The sequence below is a fragment of the Eleginops maclovinus genome, chromosome 9 (genome assembly GCF_036324505.1).
Source record: "Eleginops maclovinus isolate JMC-PN-2008 ecotype Puerto Natales chromosome 9, JC_Emac_rtc_rv5, whole genome shotgun sequence".
Classification (NCBI taxonomy): Eukaryota; Metazoa; Chordata; class Actinopteri; order Perciformes; family Eleginopidae; genus Eleginops; species Eleginops maclovinus.
Genome location: NC_086357.1, coordinates 22,259,157 through 22,281,145, shown reverse-complemented (window position 1 = coordinate 22,281,145; position 21,989 = coordinate 22,259,157). Strand labels below are relative to the sequence as shown.

Here is a 21,989-nt window from a genome sequence, read left to right as displayed (position 1 = left end):
TTTGAATATTAAATGGAATAAAAAGCAACCAGAGGCCTCTTAAAGCAATTATCAGCCTCTAAGGCGGATTAAAAAACAGAAATGTTGAAAAGGACGAAAACACAAGTATCTATAATTATGGAGTCTCAGCAAAGCTTCAAAAACAACATTGCACCTCAACAACTACACAGATAAATGAATAAATCATAGAGGAAACATGAAAGCACAAACAAGGTCTGTATTAGCGACGCAGTTAGCGCTCGGACGCAATTACCGTTTTATGTAGGACTGAAAAAAGGAAGATAAAACAGAAGAAAAAGAGCAAGATTTTAGCCAATGCAGATTTCATGTACAAATTCACCTTTTTCACCACCTGAAATTGAATTAGATTGACCCTAGTATACTAAAATGTATAGTCTGCTGTTGTAGAGGCATCATCGACAGTCAGCTTGTAAATGCAGCACTGTTGAGTCTCAGAGGAATTGTTTGATTTCAGAAAACATGGTTTTTAGCTTTTTGATGGCGAGAGTTGGATCAGGAAATTGATATCTCTTTCATGTCTGTACGGTGAATGTGAAGCTTCAGCCTGCAGCAGGTTGGGTTCGCTTACCACAACGACCGGAAACTGAGGGGAAACGGCCGTCCTGGATCTGTTCAAAGGTAACAAAATCTTCAAGTGTAAAAGCATAAAGCCCCCTCCCCCAGTGTGACGCAGAACAAAAATGCTGTGGGCATAATGGTTTTAGTGTAAAAATCAATTTCCTCCCAACTTTGCCTGTGCAGCACAAGGTACCACCAAAATCTCCTCTGCACATCCTCTCTGAGCTGCCTGCCATGGAGAAAGGTAGAATAAGGTCGACAGCTGCAATGTTTCATCAGAGTTACAAATGAACTTATTGCAGTTGAAGATGGCAATACGTTTATTTGACTTGGCGGCACAGATCTGCTGTTCAGAAGGCTGCAGCAGTAGAGCCTAATACATGAATAATAGTGAGGAGGAAGCATAGCAAACTATTGTCCCATATAACAAAATCCTCTGCAGGGAGGATACACAGAGCACAGCAAAGGAGGTGGAGGCAGTGATGGAGGAGGCTTTTGTAAAGCAGCAGCAAAGCAATGTCAGTGAATATGAGAGCTGAGATGTGATCGGAGCGATAAGGTAGCACTCAGCTGACGCAGCACAGAGCTACAGTGTGTTGCCAGGACACGTCCATTGGGTTTTCATAAAAGAAGGATTACGTAATTGTTATTGCTTCGTTATCTGATGGAGGAAGGTTCCAAAGGGCAAACGCGCGTTAATTACTCTGTAAGATGTTTGTGAAAACTTTATCTCTGAACAGTAGCCTCTGAAAGAAGAAATATTCAACACAAATACAGAGCTGTATAGCCTGAAATGTATTTTGGATAAATAACAAAAGAGTCGGATAGAGACAGATGTGTTTTATGAGCCACCGGTGTGTCTTCTTCTTTATGTATCACTGTTAGTCAGTGTTTGTGCCAGAGTCTCAGTTGTATTTATTTTAGGAATCTCACTCAACAATTGAATGATACTGAAGTATTCCAGTATTACCAATGCCAATTATCTGACCAACCCCTTATCTCAACAACTTTTGCATTCTGACTATGACTTTTCTAAAGACAATTACGCACCCCCAGAAGATGAATCCTAGCACCGCCAGCAGGTTAAAACATTTAATGCATTTTGTGGTTTTCCCTTTCCTGTAGTGTTGTATAGGTTTACTGTGCAGGTAAATGGTATGCAAAGGCAAAAAAATCCCAAAGTTCCCTCGAGAGGAAGTTTCTCTCCCACACACTCCCCCCCTGGCTGAAACGCCTCCATTGGACTCCTTTGTTTTCTTCTGTAACATTATGACATCACTACTGTATGTAACACTTGGGCTTCCATTGGCTAGCCTTTGAACACATTGTAAGTGATAGGCTAAGGGGCGGGACATCTGTAAGTGCTTGACCAATCATAACAGAGCTGGCCAGCTAACCAATCAGAGCAGACTGGGCTCTGGTTTCAGACAGAGGGTGAAAAGAGGTGCTGCAGCACAGGCAGCATGAGAAAAATGAAGAGCTTTTTCAACATTAAAGCATGGAGACATGTCACAAATATGAACCTGAAAATGAACATAATAGGTCCCCTTTAAATATGTTTTGTGAAGATATAATCGGAAACAGTGTCAAGAGATGAGCTTTGGTGATCCCCTGAGTTTTCATTTAGCAGATTCTTGGAACTGCGTGCTCTGGCTCAATTCCAGCAATCTCTTTAGAGCAGAACCAAACCAAAAGCACAGGTAATCCCCCCCCGAAAGCTGATTTTATTATGTTGAATGACACTAATCGAATGAACTCAAATTTTGCTGTGTGAGTCTCTCGCTCAAAAACCACTTAGAGCATGCTGCACCGCAGTGATCATCTCTCCCCCAGTGCCTCAGGAGACACTGCCTTCAAACTATAAAGGTCAGCAGCCTGACAGCACTGTGAAACACTCATTTGAAGGTGTCTTTGTGGAGGTACTGGGGTGCAAGCCTTACTGTTACTACACTTACTGTACACCTTCTTAAGAATTGACTTTATGTCAGACAATTTCACTTTCCTAAAGGGTATTTGTTTAATTCATGGATAGTTCCCCTCCTGGTGCTGTGACGAGAGCCCTGAAAGGTAAATAAAAGGTAAATATACATAATCAACTAATTGGATGGACTCCGTGCCTGTTGCTGATGACTGACACTTGAGCACTATTAATTCCCCTACTCTTCACTGTGTGTCATATTCCAGAAATCTGAAATGAGGGTCAGATGAACACCATATTTCTAATTGAGTGTTGTGGGGGGGAATATGGTAATGAGCCTCTGAGAACTACACCGTACTAAGATTTACAGATGCTAAAAACCAAATGCCAATCATTACAGTAAATGCCATTCTGACAAGAGCTGTCAACCTGCAAGACCCCACAGGTGGCATGCATAATTCAAAAGAAAATCCCACAAATCACTATTTCCCCTGAAAATAAATGATTGAGAACAAATATGGATTATAATTGGGCCATAGCGCATTAGCTTGGCTGACAGATGAGACATTTGGTGGCGATCTTTATATATGAATATTGAAATTGGTCAAGTGGCTAAGACCTAATCACAAGGGTATGTTTCAGTTTCAGTTAAATGGTACATGTTGAATAAAGAGTGCTGTGTTGCTTCATCAGTGCTGAATCTGCCCAAGTTTACAACCATTAGAATGTTTCATTGTATAATTTATTCATACAACATATTACAAAAGGATTTTAGAAAGCTGCTCTGACAATGTCTTACATTATAAACTGCTAAAATAATCCTGAAAAGATATCACAGCAGGCTTTTTATTTAGTAAAGCCTTAAAATCCATTTGTGAATCTTTAATATTTTTTTCCCATGAAGTCAAACAAAGGAGAACAATCACGTTTAACACCAAAGAGGCAGCTAATACTGCAGCTACTGAGCGTACACAGTACAATTCAAGGTCTGGGCCTGAGAGACGATTAGCATATCAGATCAACTAGTGACGATAGGCTCATTTGCATCAGCTCCCTTAAGGTCGAAATCAAGGCTGCATGAATAACTCTGATCTGAGATCCATGAGTCTGTTGTACACTGCGAGGAATCAAACAAAAAAGGGATACTTGAATGCTTCAAGTATTACTGAGAATACATTTGTAAAGACCTTAATTTCAGATCTACTTGCCAATAGCACTAAAAAGATTAGTCAATAATTTGACCAACAGATAAATAATAAAAAACAAAAGTGAAAATTGTTTATAATAATTGTTAAAACCACTAACTGAAGATAGCAAATTGGTTATAACTTTTCAAATATTAAAATGTGCTTTCTAGTCTTTGTTTAATATCAGTGTCATAAATCATCTTAATTTCCTTTGCAGTGACTACCACTTTTGGATCTGGTTGGTTGTGATGGACATTTGTGTACAAGAAAGGAATGCATGATTCCCAAACGAGTTTCAGAGCAACCACTTAAGTACGGTCAGCAAATGACATGAGAAAATTAAAGTTAGTGAACCATGACCATAAACCATGAGGTGCAGTGGGACGTTCTGGCTCTCTGAGGCATTTTGAAAGTAATATCCAAGGCTTTGCCACTACACATTTACTCAGATATCTCAAATGCAAACACAACTAGTTGTATAGCACTGGCTCCAAACAGTATCAGCGTACACAATCATCATGGTATCAGCAGACTAAGGGATTATGCAGTCCCGATACTGGCCATATAAACTGCTTACACCACATAATGCATCACAGTTTATAGCAGTATGTCAGTACAGTATCAGTACACAATTGGGATGCATCTTCTTTTGGGCAAAAGCAATCACATTTAACCAACGATCAAAGGAAGTCTTTTGGCAAACGTTTTATCAGAATTGCTTTTCATGGTGAAATTCTTCAAATACGTGGTACCTGTTAAAGAGCTGGGTTAACTATTCATGAATAGCAAAAACAGCCATCTTCAGGGTGACCTTGAAGCCTTCTTTGTACTCCTCGGTTGATGGATGTGAGGTTACCATGGAAACATGGAAGCCTCTGCCACTTTTCAAAAACTGTGGCTTGTGTTAAGCATGGGTTGTTAAACCAGCTCTATATGCATTATCTACAGGTATCTGGGAAACATTTCACCACGAAATTGCCATCTGATGAAAGGCGTTTTGATTTTTGTCAAGAAATGATGACTACTGACTAAAAATAAGTGACTTATTTATTGTTTTTATATTATATAATCAATGCATAATATCATATGAGTAATACAGTTAACCTAAACACAGTGTGAAGTCAATAACTGCAGAACGTTTGTCTGAGTGGTTTGGATGAAAATCCCGAAAATGTTCATGTTTGTGGAAGTATCTTTTAACAATGGCTTATTTTTTGGAGAAGTTAAGTACTTTCTTTTCATTATTTTACTTCCTTAACTTTTTTTTAATGAAGGACAAGGCTAATATGCAACAAGGGAAGGCTCTCTTCCAAACCCAACGCCCACTGCTCTAGGCTATGAAAGATAAGCTTCATTAAACATTTTTTGAACTTCCAAACCCTACGGACCTTAACCTGTTTGGAAAAAAATCATTTACATAAGCATAAACAACTCCAGCATCGTAATGGGATCAAAATAGTAAAATGCCCATTCTACACCTGGAAATAGTTTGGCTTATTTATTACATTTCAATGTTTTCACTCGCATTTCCTGTGGGTGCTCCTCTTGAAGTCAAAAGGGATGGAGGTCATGTGAATGTGAAACACAAATTTACAAGTTGTTCAACAGAAAGTCACTTGAGGTTGTTTTTCTCTTTTCTAGCTACCAGCAGCACTGCAACCGGAAACAGCCTCGCAAAGAAAAGCTGAGCACCATGTGTGTTTAGATCAATAGATTTAGTTTATGCAAAGGTTATCAGTTGTGGTTTAAGCCTTCAATGTTTGCACTTAATGATAACACTTTATTATTTCCAGCCCACATAACCTCCATTTGTAAGAGCCTAACCTTGTTGGTCAACTCTAAGACCTTCACATGAACCTCTTAGAGCTAATGTATTGTGGTTCAGTGGTCTGTATGGTTGACTGGTTATCATACAATCTGTTTGTACTCTCTCTTTCGAGTGTAAAATGGATTAGCTATAGCTCAGGTAAGCAAGGGACTGGTTAAGAGAATCATCCAGAAAGCTAAAATGTGAAAGAAAAACTTAAAGCTTAAAGGTCAGTAAATATTAGACATGAGGTTGAGAAACACGTCTTCAATGGGAGGCTCTTTGTCGCATAAAGGTTAAGGTTATATTTTCTTAGCCATGAGAACACAAGGAGCTGGTTGCATCAGAGCCAAAACCCACCTGACCAACAGCAATTTTTCTACGGACATTTTGTCCAATTTTGACCCAGAACAGGTGTCACAAATAACATTCTTTGTTTTCCATCATCTGTGCACTGTGCCATATCAGTTGGCCAGACATAACAATAGTGCAGACTTGGAAATAACACAATGACTCTGTCCGAATACAGCCACAAGTGAAAAAAACACAAGTGTAGAAAGGTCTATGGTTGTTTTTTTTGTTACGCTTCCATGCTTCTTTGACATGCTGTGAATCACAGGTTTTTTTTAAGGATGCACATTCTGAGCACAGTGCTCATCGTGTCTTGTATTGTTGAATTGATTTCCGGGCACAGCATCTCTCATGTGCATTCATGCTCTGTTGCATTTCAAATAAAGACACTGACTGTTCAGTGACTTTTCATGTAGTGAGTCCTCTTCCCAAGCTTGATGAAACTACTCACTACCACTGTGACCATGTGCAAACGTTTTTGTATGATGCCTTTTTATTATTCTCATCAAGACATATAAACTAAACATACACCAGTTTGTATACACCTTCTCAATAATGGTTATTTGTATCTTCAGATGCTCTCAACAGCACCTGTTTCAGAAAACCTTTGACAGAAGATCATGTCCCCCATGGCTTCAATATGTCATTTTTCAGGACCTAGCCTCTGCATGCAGAGAGGTCCTTGTCTAGAGCTGGCCCACAAACATGCTTCAAGGACTTTTCGTCCCACCTGAATAGAACCGTCTGACAATCAGCCAGAGCTCGAGGGCCTCTTCTCAAAATGACAGCTGGGCTATTTTGCTTTCTTGTCACAATGAGTGGTTTACGTGCCAGAAAAACGATGAATTGTTATTTTTTCTTGCATTTCCTCATTAAGTTTGATACATTGATTTGTTGGCTATATTTGTATGTTTATTTTCAGTTGTAATGGAAGACACTGAACATGGTAATTGAAGATGATATTGTTGTTCTCATGAAAATACATCTTGTATTATCATGCATGCTGCTCCACGTTGTTACGAGTTGTGTTAACTACAGTGATGTTCATGAATTACTTGCAGTGTTTCAGACAAGACAGGAATAAAAACAGTGAGTCAGTGATGCGCAAACGTTGCATTGAACTTGACAATTGTATTTTCCTGCTGCTGTTTAATAGTATGTGCTCCCACCGCTAACTCGACAGGCTTTTACTTAGGTATCAATTATTTTGTCCACCTCATTTAAAATGCTTTAAAAGTAATGTTATTAAAACAACACCACAAAAAAAACAGCCCCAAAATCACTAAAAAGGTAAATCATCATCTACATGAAGAGTATATCATTTTGCAAGATTTACATTTTTTGAAATGAATATTCCTTTGAATTGAACTATTACTGGCTTAAAAAATATATATATAAATATTTTCTTAAAGCAAAAATGTGTTTCGTTTCTTTAGTAGTACAAGCTGAATCCATGGTGTCCTGATATATTCACAATTAAAGTAAATAAACATGGACGCAACCCATCAATTCATGGTAGGGTAATTATTTTAAGAGTAAATTATAACAATAATACAAAGTAACATCCAAAATGGTTTTTCCTGTATTTTAGCCAGGCTTGATGCATTTGCTTTTTTAAAAAATGTTTTCCTCAGTTCATTTAATTCTATAAATCACACAGATCAGACACTGTGTGAAAGTTTCTCAATCGTTTTTTGTTTTCTGTTTATTTAAAATGTGTTACTATGGACCAGTTGTAATTAATACGAGAAAATGTGGATTAAAAATGGGGACAGTTGAGGTGAAATCATCAAGCACTTTACTGATAGTCACTCTTTCAGGGATCCAGCGCCAGTTTACTAAAGTTTATTAAGTTCTGTAGTTAATTTTGGTAAATTCTTATCCTTTCTCCTGAATTTTCTACTTTTTAAAATCTATTTATTTCGCTTTTGCCAATTTTATTTTTGTCTGAAAATGCAGTTTTCACCTCTAAAGTGTTTTTTTCCTTAAGGCAAGGCCATGCCAATCATAGTTATTCATGCAGGAATTAGTACTCATAAACACAGTGTTCTAAATGACACATTGATTGTAAAGCAATCATGAAATATTTAGTCGGATACAGTATTTTTGGAAGAAGTGTTAAAAGGAACCTTTCCACGATTTCTCCTGGAGGCAACCCAGCAGTTGTTCACCTCCCAAGCTCAACTGAAACCCTTTACAACTGCATAAGCTCAAAGACCAATACCTTTCCACCAGTACTATTAGAATAGACATCTTCCTATACATGCATTTCCGTATTTTAAGTTTCCCACAACAGTTGATTTTTTTAGCACACATGCACCGTGCCAAAGCAGAAAGATTAGCAGCCTTCTAAAAAGTCAAAAATGTCCACAGATATCTACTAAGCCCTCCTTGTTTTGTTGGCAGCTTCTGTGTGAGAATGATTTCTGTCAATAAGGATGATTAACCGTAAATGTGATATTTAAGACACAGCTTTAGGGGAACTGGCAATGATTTATCAAAGTCAAGTCCTTATTTAGACAAGGGTGTCCTTAAATGGTATGACTGTCGAGGAAAACACAGTGACACAGCTTCCATCTGGTGGTTAGAAAATGTAAGTACAAATGTAACCTTGGAGTCCCTGATATGTTCTGATGCTGATGTGTGTGATGGAAAGTCCTTACTTAATCATCTTCTGGTAAGAAATGAAAAAATCTACAAGTTTAAACTAAAGTTGTGTTATTTAAGGAAGAGTTAAAGAATTTAACAGAATCAATCTATTTCCAGGGGGAAGGCCAGATAACCCGGCACCAATGTGTGCTAAAGAAATCCGAACCTCGATCAAATAATTGACAAGACTCTTAAGGGAGGAAAAGTATTGACATGTTAGCTAACTTATAGCCGGTAACATCCGTATGATAATGTGCCTGACAATGGTCACAGTGGCACTCTTCTGATGGTCGAATGCTAGACAACAGAAGGTAGCCAGTCTTTGTATTAAAGGTGTGAAGAAGCCTTGAAGTGACAGCTGGGCAAAGGCAAATACAAGTTAACTGAATGACACTTAAACTTCCACGATAATGTGCTTTAGTGGTAAATAAATAGTATAGTTCCCACATGATCGTCATAATCAAACATGTTTAGGTTGAATATATTTTATGACAACAGTATAAAAATAAAAAATACAATTATTAAATGATTTTTATTGATTTATTTTTTAATATAAAGGAGAGAAAGAAATGTTGCAGAAGGAAACTGCATTTTCTTGGATGGTTTTAAAACATCCAAACATACCTTTCTCACTGTTCTCTATCTTCTGTTCAGCCATATAACTTTGCATGATTTAAAAATACAAATATTCTCCACGAAATACATGTCTTATCCAGGGATGTAGGAAGGGATGAGGGAGTTTGCACAGCAGGTGTGCTGCAGATATGATGATGTTTTCTGCTGATAATTGTATAATACCAGAACAGCAGCAGTGCAGAAAATCTTAAAATCGAGGTAATGGCTGTAACTCAGATCACAGCGGTGACTTAAATTAGAAGAAAGAAAAGAGCAGCCTGACCATTTCTCTCTCAACAGAAACAGAGGATGATGAAATTAATCTTTAAATTGTCAAAATTGGCTCATTATTTCCAATCATTCCAGCCGTTGTTTAATCCAGCAATTTAGTGCTTCACAGCAAGAAGCACACTCTGGGAAAAGTTTGAGGCAAATCACTATTGGTGGAAGCAGTACTTCAGATACTTGAATCAAAGAAGCAGGTTATATTAAGAGCAAAATGTAGTGGAATAGAAGTTTAAAGTAGCATACTGTACAATGTAAGGGAAATGTAATTAAAAGTAAACCTCCATGTACCTCCAAATTGTATAAGTAGATACATTGAGTACATTTACTTGAGTGCAAACCAGCCAGCTACCATTAAGAAAAACTGCCATACAAAAAAAAAGGGAAAACACATGCAAATGAATTTACATGCGCAGCGTTTACTAAATGCACTTAGCTTTTAGTAAACGCTGCTCATGTAAATTCATTTGCAATCCAGCCATATCTGATTAGTTTCAAAGGGGACGAATACATTTGCAAGCCACTGTAAATCTTTATCTTTCATCCCACATTAATCGTCTAAATACCCCTCAGTAACTTCTGAGCCTTTGGAGGGTATACTGACTAACACTGACAGGTTGGAAAATGCTCGATAAACCTAGCCAACTGGATATAAAGTGGTTGAACTGACTTTACCTTGGACATATGTAAAATGCAGTTTACACATTGTTGCATCAGTACTCACAATCTAAACATGTAGTTTATAATATAGACACAGGGGACATGTTACTGCTGAACCAGTAACCTACTTTACATTTTGCTGATAATAATTCTGTGTTTTCACTAATGCAGGGATTTGAGTGCAGGACTTGTTATGAAGTACTTTTACATAGTTGTGTTAAAGCATGTCTCAATCTGCACTGTTGTGATGTAGCGCACCTACAGTTTTAAGAGTGCATCTCATGCATAAACCTGAAAGCTGAAACATGTATGTTTCAGCTTTCAATATTTAGTATTAGTAGTAAAACTGCGTGTTTTATGCTACATTACCAATGAATGAACTGTGTGTTTTATGCTACATTACCAATGAATGATGAAAGCTAGCCAGTCTACAACTTTGCTAACACAGCCAAACAACAAGCAAGTATAAACACACAGCAAGCTAACTGAAGTTACTCACTGGCAAGACAGCCGCGCCTCTCCACACCTAGGCCGGAAAATCTCCTAAAGCCTTGAAACATACTTCCTGCGGCTGAAAGCTTGTGTTCTGGCGGTGTAACCACCAACACTCTCCCGATCGTCGAAGCAATCCGTCTTTGGCGCACGGTAAACTGAGCTAATTAGCTAACTTGCTAACTAACTGAGAGCGGCTACAGTTAGCGGTTAGCGTTTCTTAGCAACAAGTTACAAGCGTTGTCCATTAGGAAACTCCACAGTCGAGGCATAGCGGCCAGAGGACATAATGATACAATTTCTCTATTAAATATGATCCAGTCTCACCTAAATTACCTTGGCGCTTACACATATAGACAAGAACAGCATTTATGTTTACTAGCCAAAGCAGGAAAGGCACAGGTGGATTAATAACATTGATCAATGCTGCGTTCCGTTTAGTTGCGCCAGTTTCACGGTGCTGTTATGGTGCAGGGCTAGCTTACCGACATGGCTTGCTACTTCACTTGTTAGAATGGAGTCATTGGTAATGTGTTTATTTACACCTTTGTCAAGTCAGTGCAGCATCTACATTATTTTTGAACCCCTATTTTAAAGGTTATACAACACTTTAGTTATTATAAAAACACATGATATGAATGCAGTACTGACACAGTTTTTCAAGTAAATGAAAGTGAAGAATCTGAGTACTTCTAATGCTGCACTTGTAGTATATTCCTTGCATGGTTGCAAAAGGAAAACATCAGAAAATAATACCTGCAGTGTTCTTTCGTGGAAAAGTTCTGATCGATAACGAAGAGCTTCACATGGCTTTTAGACCTAGGACTGAAGGCTTGTAGAGAAAGGTGCAGCACAATTACTCAGCCAGCTCTTATCATATCTCATCAGCCTGTTAAGTCGCTGGTCCATAAAACTGTCTCCAGTGTGATATGCCATCACCACATCACACCCTAATTTTCTTGAACAACACCTTACAGTCGAGTGAGCATGCTTTGCAATGCATAACGAGAAAGCAGTGGTGAATTAGGCACCAGGGGACACCTCTTATCGCTTATTAAACCTCAACTACACTTTCACAACTCCAGCATGCCAGCCCAGGCGGAGAAGAAGCCTTCCCTTAACACCAAAGTGTTGCACAAATTGTTTTGAAAGTTCCCCATTCACTCACTGACTTCAACTTCATGGCATATGGCAAGTTAAATTGTGTTTGCTCATATTCAATGTGTGCTATTTCTAACTATGTGCATTGCTGTGTTTGCCCAATATGCAAGGGATGGATGTGGAGAATAATGTTGAATTTGGGTAATTGGGAAATGTGTGTGCGTGAGTGTGTCTGCCTTCCTGTCTTGACTGTAAGTCTGCAAGTGCACACAGAATGCAAAATGACTCCCTCAGCGGCCTTTGACTCCCTGTGGGCCCTCCAGACTTCCCAAGCTGAACAGATCAAGGCTGCCTCCCTCAAAGGGTTCACACTGGTTAACAAGCAGCAGAAGAAACGCCAGCCAGTTAAATTGTATGTAACTTTTTAGTTCGCACTAATAGTGTGACCTTTATTGATTTCTTGTCTCTGCCTTCAGCTTGGCGAAACACTAATGGCATTGGTCAATAAAAAACCATGAGGTGGAAGTTCTCAATGCCCTCCCCCTGTGTTGACCACATCTCTAAAAATAGCCCCTCGACCTCCCTCAGTGTCCACGGAGCCAATGCAATGACAGCTCAGTGCTCTTATTCAATAAGAGCTGTACTGCATCCCTATTTTATTCCCTACTACAGATGTAAGAGGCCTAACATGCTGAGCCATCCGCCAAACACATTTACTTTGACCCATTCAGATGGCGGGCCACATCAGTGAGTACCCTGCCTCTTTAAATCAATACATTTATAACACAACGTGTAAAGCATGAAATAACACTGCGACTTGGGCGCGAAAATCGAAAACAGACTGCAGTTTTAGCAACTGTGTCGAGCAGCACTCTGGGACCTAGCCTACTGCTCCAAAGAAGTACATTAAAGAACAAGTTTACAATAAAATTTTAAAAAATGCCCTGTGTCTGTATAGCTACCACCCACTGTTTTATTGACTGCTAATGTCAATGTGTACCCCTGCCTGTCTTTCCCTCAACTCTTGGCTCTTATTGAGCTTTGTAGAAAGAAATATTAAGAGCATGAGTTCAATAGAGCTGAAATTATCCCCACTTGACTCGCAGTGAAAACAACAATTTTCTGTGGTCTTTCTCCAAACTTCTCAACAATGAACTTTGTGGACAGTCTGTTTCTACTGCATACAGAGGCCCTTTGGATTTGAACGTCTCTTTACAGGTATAGTGCTGAATGCAACAGAGGGAGCTAAAGGCAATTCTCTCACACAGTGATGCAGCCACTAGTAGTTAAATTCTGTGAGGGGACCCCTGTGGTGCCGCTCCACCACAGTAAGCAGCAGCAGACAGCAACTAGTATTGATTCACATTACAGCCTTGAGCCTGCTGTCACAGACAGTACATATCAATGTATTTAATCCACTGTGAACTAGACTTTAATTAGAAATCTGTCTAATGGATGTGTTTAATTTAAAGTGTGTTCTTTGGCTAAGTTGCAAGTCATACTATCCTGCTTGTTTTGTAACAGTTTGTCATTGTTCCATTTTCACTCTGTTACTTTTTAATGATGGTTTGGTTCTGAGTGCTATTGACAGAGTCTGCAAAGATAGGATAAATGATGCAAATAAACCTTCTCTTGGGGGATTAGTCTGCTTGCTATTTGAAAAGTACTTACAGTAAGTCTGCTAATTGTTGTTAATATTTTTTAGTCCCCTGACTCAATCTAATGACAGATAGCAATACCACTCGCTTAGCAATAGTGCACTTACTTGTAGCAGCAGAACATGCATGACCACAGAAGAAGAATTCTTCTATCATTTTACTTAAACTGTGTACTTGTACGGTAAGACCTCATGAAAGGAAACTTTATCATTGTTACATGGCTCTTTAAAACTTTGGAACACATGATTATCTGTTAGTCTAGATTGGTAACAGTATTAACAAACTAAGCAAAAAAGAAAATGGATGAATTCTATAGAAATTAGCAAAAAGATGATAGTAGTCAAACCTTTTCTGCATCATTTTCAGATTTTGAATACAACATATTTTTACTGCTGTAAATTTGAAAATGTTAGCTTTACCACACATCAGCATTTTACTTTACTTAACAACTTTCAGACTCAGCACTTCTCATCCACCTTTCATTGAAATACTGCTGTCACATTACCACATCATTTAAAAAAAGTGTAATAATACTACTCTTTACGCAAGCCAAAACTTGTTTGATTCAATTACAGATTGAAATAAGGGCTTTCACTTTTACTAGGTCTTTTTATGGAAGATATTTGACAACTAACAGGTGTAATTAACACACTGAATTATGACTGTCATGGCATACTGGGTAACAGAAAGGAGCCATTGTAGAGATGTCTGCCAAATTAATATTTTCACCTGTTTTCTACTTTTACTGAAGAAGTGTTCTGCAGTATACATTCTTGTCTCACTCTTTTCAAAGGAAAGCGTTTTACAAACATGCTCAGTCATGTCTAAAAAATCGGTCAACAATCCTTGCCTTTCATAGGCTGCAGTAGCTGACAGGTGACGCTGGGTGTCGCTCCAGAGCGTCTAATATCGCTCCTGGGCGCTCATTCCGCCACCACCACCCCCTCTGCCTGCCTTTACTGTGTGTGCGTGTGTGTTTTGTGTCGGATAGAAAGTCAGTCTGGTTTCCAGCTGAGTGCTTGCTCTCTTACAGTGTGTATGTGTGTGTGTTGTCATTATTATCCACTCTGCTCCCAGCTCAGAATGGCCAGATTCACTCAGACTGAAACAAGAAGGCAGCACCATCCACAGCAGCCCCAGCCCGCTCACTCCAGCCTGGTTTTCACCGGACCGGGGGCACCACCGACCCAGCAACCACTGCTACTTATCCCACATCAGCACCAGTACCCTCAGATCACATTTCCGAAACCCATGAACGGGACAGAACCCATTTCCATTCATCCGGAGAACGGCAACATGAAAGACCAAGATGCCATTAAGCTGTTTATCGGGCAGATACCGCGGAACTTGGAAGAAAAAGACCTGAAACCCCTGTTTGAACAGTTTGGGAAAATCCACGAACTGACAGTTCTCAAGGACCGATACACCGGCATGCACAAAGGTAACGTGTCGCCCCTTTAAATGGCTGCGAGGCCCATATAACACTATATAACTGCTCATTATTTGCTTCACCTCTTGAACTCATTTGTGTTGAAACAGTAACGAGAACAATAGTACGCCTATTTGTGACTTTTTTAAATTTATTTTTTACCATTTTATCCAGATATGATATCAGTCTACTATTCTTAACAATTCATCATGTGCACCATTGCTTTCATGTTGTCATTTAACATTCATGAGGTGTGTTATTTTGTCCCAGATATGATTACTTCTAAAGTTATTTCTATCTAATATTTAATAACATTTTTATTTCTACATTTGGAAAATTCCACAATTCCAACCATATGTGAGATTTACAATATTATCAGGGCTTGCAGTTTCCCAAATGATATGGTGACAAACTGTGTTGGCCATGTTCTGAATTTCATTGCTATTTTTCTAACACGCTCTTAAGTGGGGCAGAGGCGCTTGGAAAGGATGCATTTTTAAAGAGCCTTCCCTTGCCAGTCTCGTCTTTTCGCAGAGGGACGGCATCATTTATTCATCCCATACGCTTTCTTTAACATCTCTCCCCATGTGCGAATGGGGCTGGGTGCAAACCCGACACAGCCAAATCAGTTCAAAACCACAATGTCTCCAAAGGGTGCAAGAACTGTCGCAAGATGACGGACGCATAGTGTGCAGTGATGCTGCTTATGCTGACATGAAGGCTGAGGGAGGCGGAGGCTGTAAATCCGCTCAGCTCATATAGGGTACTGACAACTTCCACCTTCCATAATGAAGTTGGTTATCAAGGGTGTGTGGCGTATAGATCTCAGCCTGTGTGGGGGTTAAAAAAAAAAAATTCACAATACCGCCCCCCCCCCCCCTTACTGTGGATCCCACGCAGTGTAGTCATCATCATCATCATCATCATCATCATCATCATCATCATCATCATCATCATCATCATCATCATCATCATCATCACCACCACCACCACCAGCTTTTAGTTTGTTATGCGTTTGTATTTGAACTCACAACGACATTAACGCTTCCCTGATGGCAGAATCATAACTATTATTTTGGATGCAATCAGCCATGGGCAAGTCCATATTCAGTATTTAAGGAGAGAAAAATCAATAATGTTGGAACAACAGTTCGTGACACACTTTATTGCGTGGTTTAATATGTGCACACAGATCTCAGACCACAATCATGACTACCAATTTGTCAAAAAAAACATAAGCCCAGGAAAACCATTATCATCATTCAAAGAAGAAAAAAAAACATTCTCCAAATCAGTTTTCACACACCTAAATGAATTAACATGAGCATTCATTTTTGTGTTTTTAAAACTGCCCAATTCATGCCTGTCCTTTTGTCACAGTATAAGTACCAATACATATTTAAAATAAGCCTGCTTCCAAATTATCTTCCCCATCTTGCATTCCTGCAGAGCAGATGTTGATATGTGAGGGATGTTAGTTCAGGAGATAAGCCTTTTATTGCAGTGACATTTAGAAAAGACAAATGACAATCTGTGGCGGTAATGTAAATGCCATTTGCAAACAATGTCTTCTGTGATAAATTGAATCACCATGAAAATAAATATTATATTGTTTCCATTACAAAGGTTGCTGACCACCGTCACAAAGCCCTTGTTTTGAGGCGGCAGCAATAAAAACCTAAATGTTTGTTATTTTCCCTTCATTAATATGATTAACATCCATGGATTTGTTTGTACAGTTTTAGAAGACACAATTATACAAAAAAAACCCAAAATGAAAGTACAGTTATGCTAAGTGATAAGGAAGAAACAGAAACAAAGGAAAGGAAACATTTAGTTAATTATATGAAGATTTATATATTTTATGTCGCAGGTGAACTCAAAGCTATCTTGCAAAATGTTGGTGATCATATTGGGATGTATTACATTTTTAAGTTTATATAGGTTTCATACTGGATGCACCATTATACTGTACTATCATAGCTTCTATTAGCAAGATATTTTATAAAGCATCATGCAGTTTGGCTTACAGTTGATATTCTAAATGTGTAGAAGGGAAGACCGTTCTTCAGAGTAGCACTCATTTGGCATTCATCGGTATCTGTTTGTGTGTGCATGCATTTACTAAAATGTCATTGTGTTGCATAATTATCGCAGTATAGCTCTTGAGTCATTGTTGCCCAAATGGTGTTCAGGTAAAGTAAGTGTAACTCTTTATTCTGTTAAATAAACAAACCAAACATCCTATGTTAGCTTGATTGTTGGGTCAATGTGCTCATCCAACTTATCCGAGTTGGCAACTATGAAATTGTTATTCTTAAACACCCAACAAACTTTTAAAGCGTTCAAACAAATTAAATGGCTTACAATGTAATGAATCCAGGCCAAACAATTCACATTCAGACACTAATAAGTCAATAATCTCTGATGAGGTTATTTTATAGTTAATTATGATGAGTATGGCCCCTGATGGAAACGCAGGCAAACACAAATGATGGACTGTGCGCACACACACACACACACACACACACACACACACACACACACACACACACACACACACACACACACACACACACACACACACACACACACACACACACACACACACACACACACACACACACACACAAATGATTTTGTCATCATTCTGAGCGTTGTGCATTTGTAGTCACTGCACTTATTCTGTCATTTTGATTTTAATTTCATCAACGTTGCGCTTTGTTTGTTATTTCTTTCTTTTTCTTATGCAACAATTTTTTCCCGTTGGTAATCCATGAGGGAAAACATGGAATTAGTTTGTAAAGCGTGATAATAATGCATGGCCATAATAACTTGACTCAAGAGGATTAGCAAATGTGCATTGTCTGAAGCAGCAGTCTCTTGGGTGATCAGCTGGTTGCCTCCCTAAACAGTGGCTGCCTCTGCCAATTAAAAATTCAGTCTAGTCTGCCTCTTCAAATGATTAATTCTGCCCGCGCTGTCGATGGCCTGCCAATTATTGTCGCCCAATTGGTATTAATAGGTAGAGGATTTCCTGATGTTGAATTTATCACAGACTGTGAAAACTTCTCCCTTTGGCTCTAATTAGCTTTCGCTTATAGTGCATGCAAAACACACACTTAGACACTTAGGCACATGCATATATGCAGAAACAAGACTTTAATCTGGGTTATTATTATATCCTCCACCAGGATATGTTTTTGGTTTGGTTTATTTGTCTGTTTGTCAGCTGGATTATGGGAAAACTACTGATTTAGAATTTTGTTCAAATAAATAGTCTTGCTTTGGCAAAGTGGATATATATATACAAATCACTCAGAATAATGCTGGTTCTGTTTCAATGTAGATTTGTGTTTAATTCATCTGTTTGCCTGGACAGATTTTATCCTGTGAGTTTGGTTGAGACTGACTAATCTCTCATCGTGCAGTGAAGAAACATGAGCTCAAAAGAGACGGAAGGAGAAGGGATATAATGTTTTTTTTCCGCAGGTGTGATTCAGCACAGCAGACAGATAAACAGACAAAACAATTCCTACACTGCTTCAATCTGCCCGCCAACTCATCCCCGGTATCAATATTAAACTAGTCTCGGGTGTCAGTGTGTTAATGCATTTATAAATGGACCAAAGATATTGCCGTAGACCCCAGCCAAGCAGAAGCACATTAAATCACAGAATAATCTAATGAAATATTTATTCAAGTTTGTATTTTTTTTCTCTCCCTCTGAGCAAGTCTGATGGATAGCATTCCTCAGTGGGTTGCCCTCCTAATAAAAAAAGAAAACGAGGGAAACAGGAATAGCTAGAATATATGCATAAAAACTAAATGTTGTGGTATAAAGAGGAGACTGCATTTTTTATATTTGAAACAATGCCTTCAAGGCAGCAGCATTGATGAAACGTGTTTGTTGACGCCTCTCTCTCATCTTTGACATGATGGAAGTGGAAGCACATCTACACGTCTCCATATTGTGTGTGCCTTATGGAAAGTGTCAAAGATCACCACACTGCTGTAGGACAGCATCCCCCCTGGGGAAACAGATGGGATAAATTCACTTACAGACTATAAACAGAGCTGTAGAAGTGACATGGACGCTACATACACAACACTCTGTGATCATATTACTGATTTACTGTAACAGACAGCAGTAGAGTCTATAGGCTTTTTGTTGGTATGCCAGTTGTGTGGTTGATTATTGTATGAAACAATTGTATTATTGTTTCAAGAAGGACTTTATTCCATCTGTGAACACTGACGAAGGAAAAAACAAGTCTCCTTGCTGTGTGCAGTGATTCGATTTAACAAATCTAGAATAAAATCTTCTGTCAGGGCTAGTGAGCGAAGGCCACCGAGCCAATCTAATGCAGTTACAGCACTTGCTTTCGCAATCTTTAAACGTCTGTAAATATTGTAATAAGCAAAAGGGCTTTCCTCATAAAAGATGCAGCAGCTCAACTGGTACTGACAGGCGCTATGGGCCTTGACTTCAGGATGAGGAGCGCTGCCTCCCTCTCTCTCTTGCTTTTTTCTGTTGGTTTTCCAAGGAGATTGCCAATCTCAGATACCGACAAGGCCGCGCTCTGCCGGAGGTTAGTGTCCGCACACCAAACTCACCTGGGTTTTATTCTGTCTCCGCTTCTTTGTCCTTAATCCCTGCCCAAGAGAGCCTTTCAAATGGATTGATTTCCTACGCCAATGCAACATTCATAATGTCTTGCAGTATATCGTGCTTTCAGTATGTTAGAAGTGCAGTTATTCCATGACCTTTCTGGAATATGTTTGCTCTTAATAGGTGCCTGGAGCTGGGACAGATAGGTGTAGATGTGGTATGAGGTCTAAGGGGAAAGCATGCATTTTCATCACTTTTTTTATATAACTATACACAACATCTGCATCCAATTAAACAGACTATGTAAAGTTCTGTGGTGGTTGGTTTTAGGTTGTGGACAGTGTCATGATGCAGGGCATGATTAATATGACAGAGATTGTAAAGGTTAAAAACACTTTTAAAAAGCACCATGTTTGAGAAACGTCAAACTATCTTTGATGGATATACTGACAGACTTTTCAAATTTTAAATTGAGGATGTAGGGTTGGATTTAAGAGTCCATAAATGTATACTGCCTTCTTGTTCATACACAAAGGTCACAACAGCTTTTTCCCTTAGACTTAATAGAGGGATAGAAGCCTATCTATTTTGTATGGGTAGCTTAGCAGAGAGTGCTATTGCCTACAGAGCAGAGTGTACTCTTATGAGGGGAGGGGGGTTATAAAGGCACAGAGGGGGAAAGAAGGAGGGAGGTGGGGGTTGGCGGTTTCTGTTAAAATAGCATGAGCTCTTTAATGTCGTGTTTGAGCCTGGCTGGGCACAGATTCATTTTAGATGGAAAATGAAATAACAAGGGAGAGGAGAGAGAGGAGATTTTAATGCAATGTTTTGTGATAATCCCTCTCCATTTTGGAATGGTTCAGGAGAACTCATGCGATAAAGCCTTGTACAAGCCTGGAAAATAATAAGTTATTTGTCTTGCCTTATAGTACTATGCCCTTGGAGGGCTCGCTAACCCCCATGTTTTGGCCAAAAAACAATCACAGATTAGTCAAGCTGTCACATCTCTCTGAATGCGAAATGGTTGAGCCCTTGATGCTGGTGTGAATGAACAATGCATTCATGTCGTACATGCATCTGCCTGAAAGTGCACCTGCACACAAAACTGTGTGGATATAACTTAGCACTGTCTCTAGACCGACAGGGAGGATGGCACATCTATGCAGCGAAGCCCACAAGGCAAATGACAGACAGACACATGAGCGCAGAACAATGGATGAATGGACAGATGGATAAGTGGAAGGGGGAAGATGAAGTGTTTGTCAGAGAAACAAATAGTCGCTTTCATCTCAAGGCAGAAGTATAGAGTAGAGTGATGGCTCAGCTCTGGACATGGAAGATCCCTCTGACAGGTTGAAAGCTGCTTGGACACTGGAGGGCGGGATGGATGGAGGATGGAGGGTGTAGGAGGAGGAGCAGCAGAGGTCAAGTTTGACAAATGCACGGTTTAAAATAATCACTTGAAAGCTGTTAACATGAGAAAATTCCTCTTGTAACACTAGTAACGCAAATACAACAACTTCTACTGCACTGGTGTGAAAGGAGATTTAATTTACGGCTTTTATTACATCTAAATTTACAAACTAAGCAAAAATGCAAAAACCTTAAATTTGCTGTAACAACAAACTAAAATGTGTCGAAATTGACAACAAACATAATCCCTCTCGAAATTGTTATAATGACACAGCAAAATGAACATGGAGACCTTTTTCCTATGAATATCAAGCAATCCCCAATTTGTGATGGAGACACATTTTTGATTGGTAACACATCTACGACTGCTCAGGTCTGTGAGGTATGTGTGAAGATACATGCTGCTCAGCACAGTTATAAATAGAAATTCTGTGGTATTTCCGAAAATAGGTTAAGCTGCCATCGCTGCACTGCTGGCATGACATCACTGATTGCCTGCCAGCCTCCCCCAAAAGACGGCTCCCATACTGTGCTCAAAAGGAGGGGGAGAACGAGGCAGAGACAGAGGCAGCATCTGTGGGCGACTGTAGGGCCATGTCCCCATCATTTCCCCACCGTCGGCCCCCCTACTCTCCTCACACACCATCCCTTACATCACGCAACCATCTCCCCCCTCACTCTTTCCATCTATCTTTCCCGCTGAAGCAGAGTCGCTGTAGCTAACAGCCCCTGTGCTTTATCGCCGGAGACACTAACTGGTCATGGGCTTTGTACTGGAGATATATCGCATCCACAACTTTGTTTAGTGCAATGCAAGCAAATTATGTGCCAAATAGTGCAGAAGACACATATGAGGGATTTAATTTGTGTTTGTTTTTTGATGATCAAATGTAGATGTGGTTGAATGAGCAGTTCATGCAGACTTTACATTGGGTTCCAACATGGCACCCGCTCTGTGGTTCACTCTTCAACGGTAGATCTGGCTTAATTAAAAAGGACAACTCAAATTAATTAATGGTGATGGGCTCCCATATCTGCTTCGTCTGCTCTTGGGGTTCATTTTAAAGTACTTTCCTCTACCATTCTTCTGATCTATATATAATATAATATAATATCTTATAAAATAGCTAGAGAGATGGACAGATAGATAGTTAGATACATACATAGATAGATAGATAGATAGATACATGGATGGATTAGCATTTTTTTAATTAGCAGGAGAATATTTTTCGT

The 21,989-nt window shown here is 39.2% G+C and overlaps 1 protein-coding gene across 2 annotated transcripts in view; it reads left to right on the top strand.

Annotated features, from left to right (window-relative positions):
- The first annotated feature begins 14,365 nt into the window (after positions 1 to 14,365).
- Positions 14,366 to 21,989, top strand: part of celf5a (cugbp, Elav-like family member 5a) — a 178,995-nt gene continuing 171,371 nt past the window's right edge. For both annotated transcript variants that reach the window (XM_063892100.1, XM_063892099.1), the window contains exon 1: positions 14,366 to 14,743. In XM_063892100.1, coding sequence (XP_063748170.1) covers positions 14,386 to 14,743 — 358 coding nt within the window. In that variant the 5' untranslated portion in view covers positions 14,366 to 14,385. The remainder of the gene's footprint in view (positions 14,744 to 21,989) is intronic.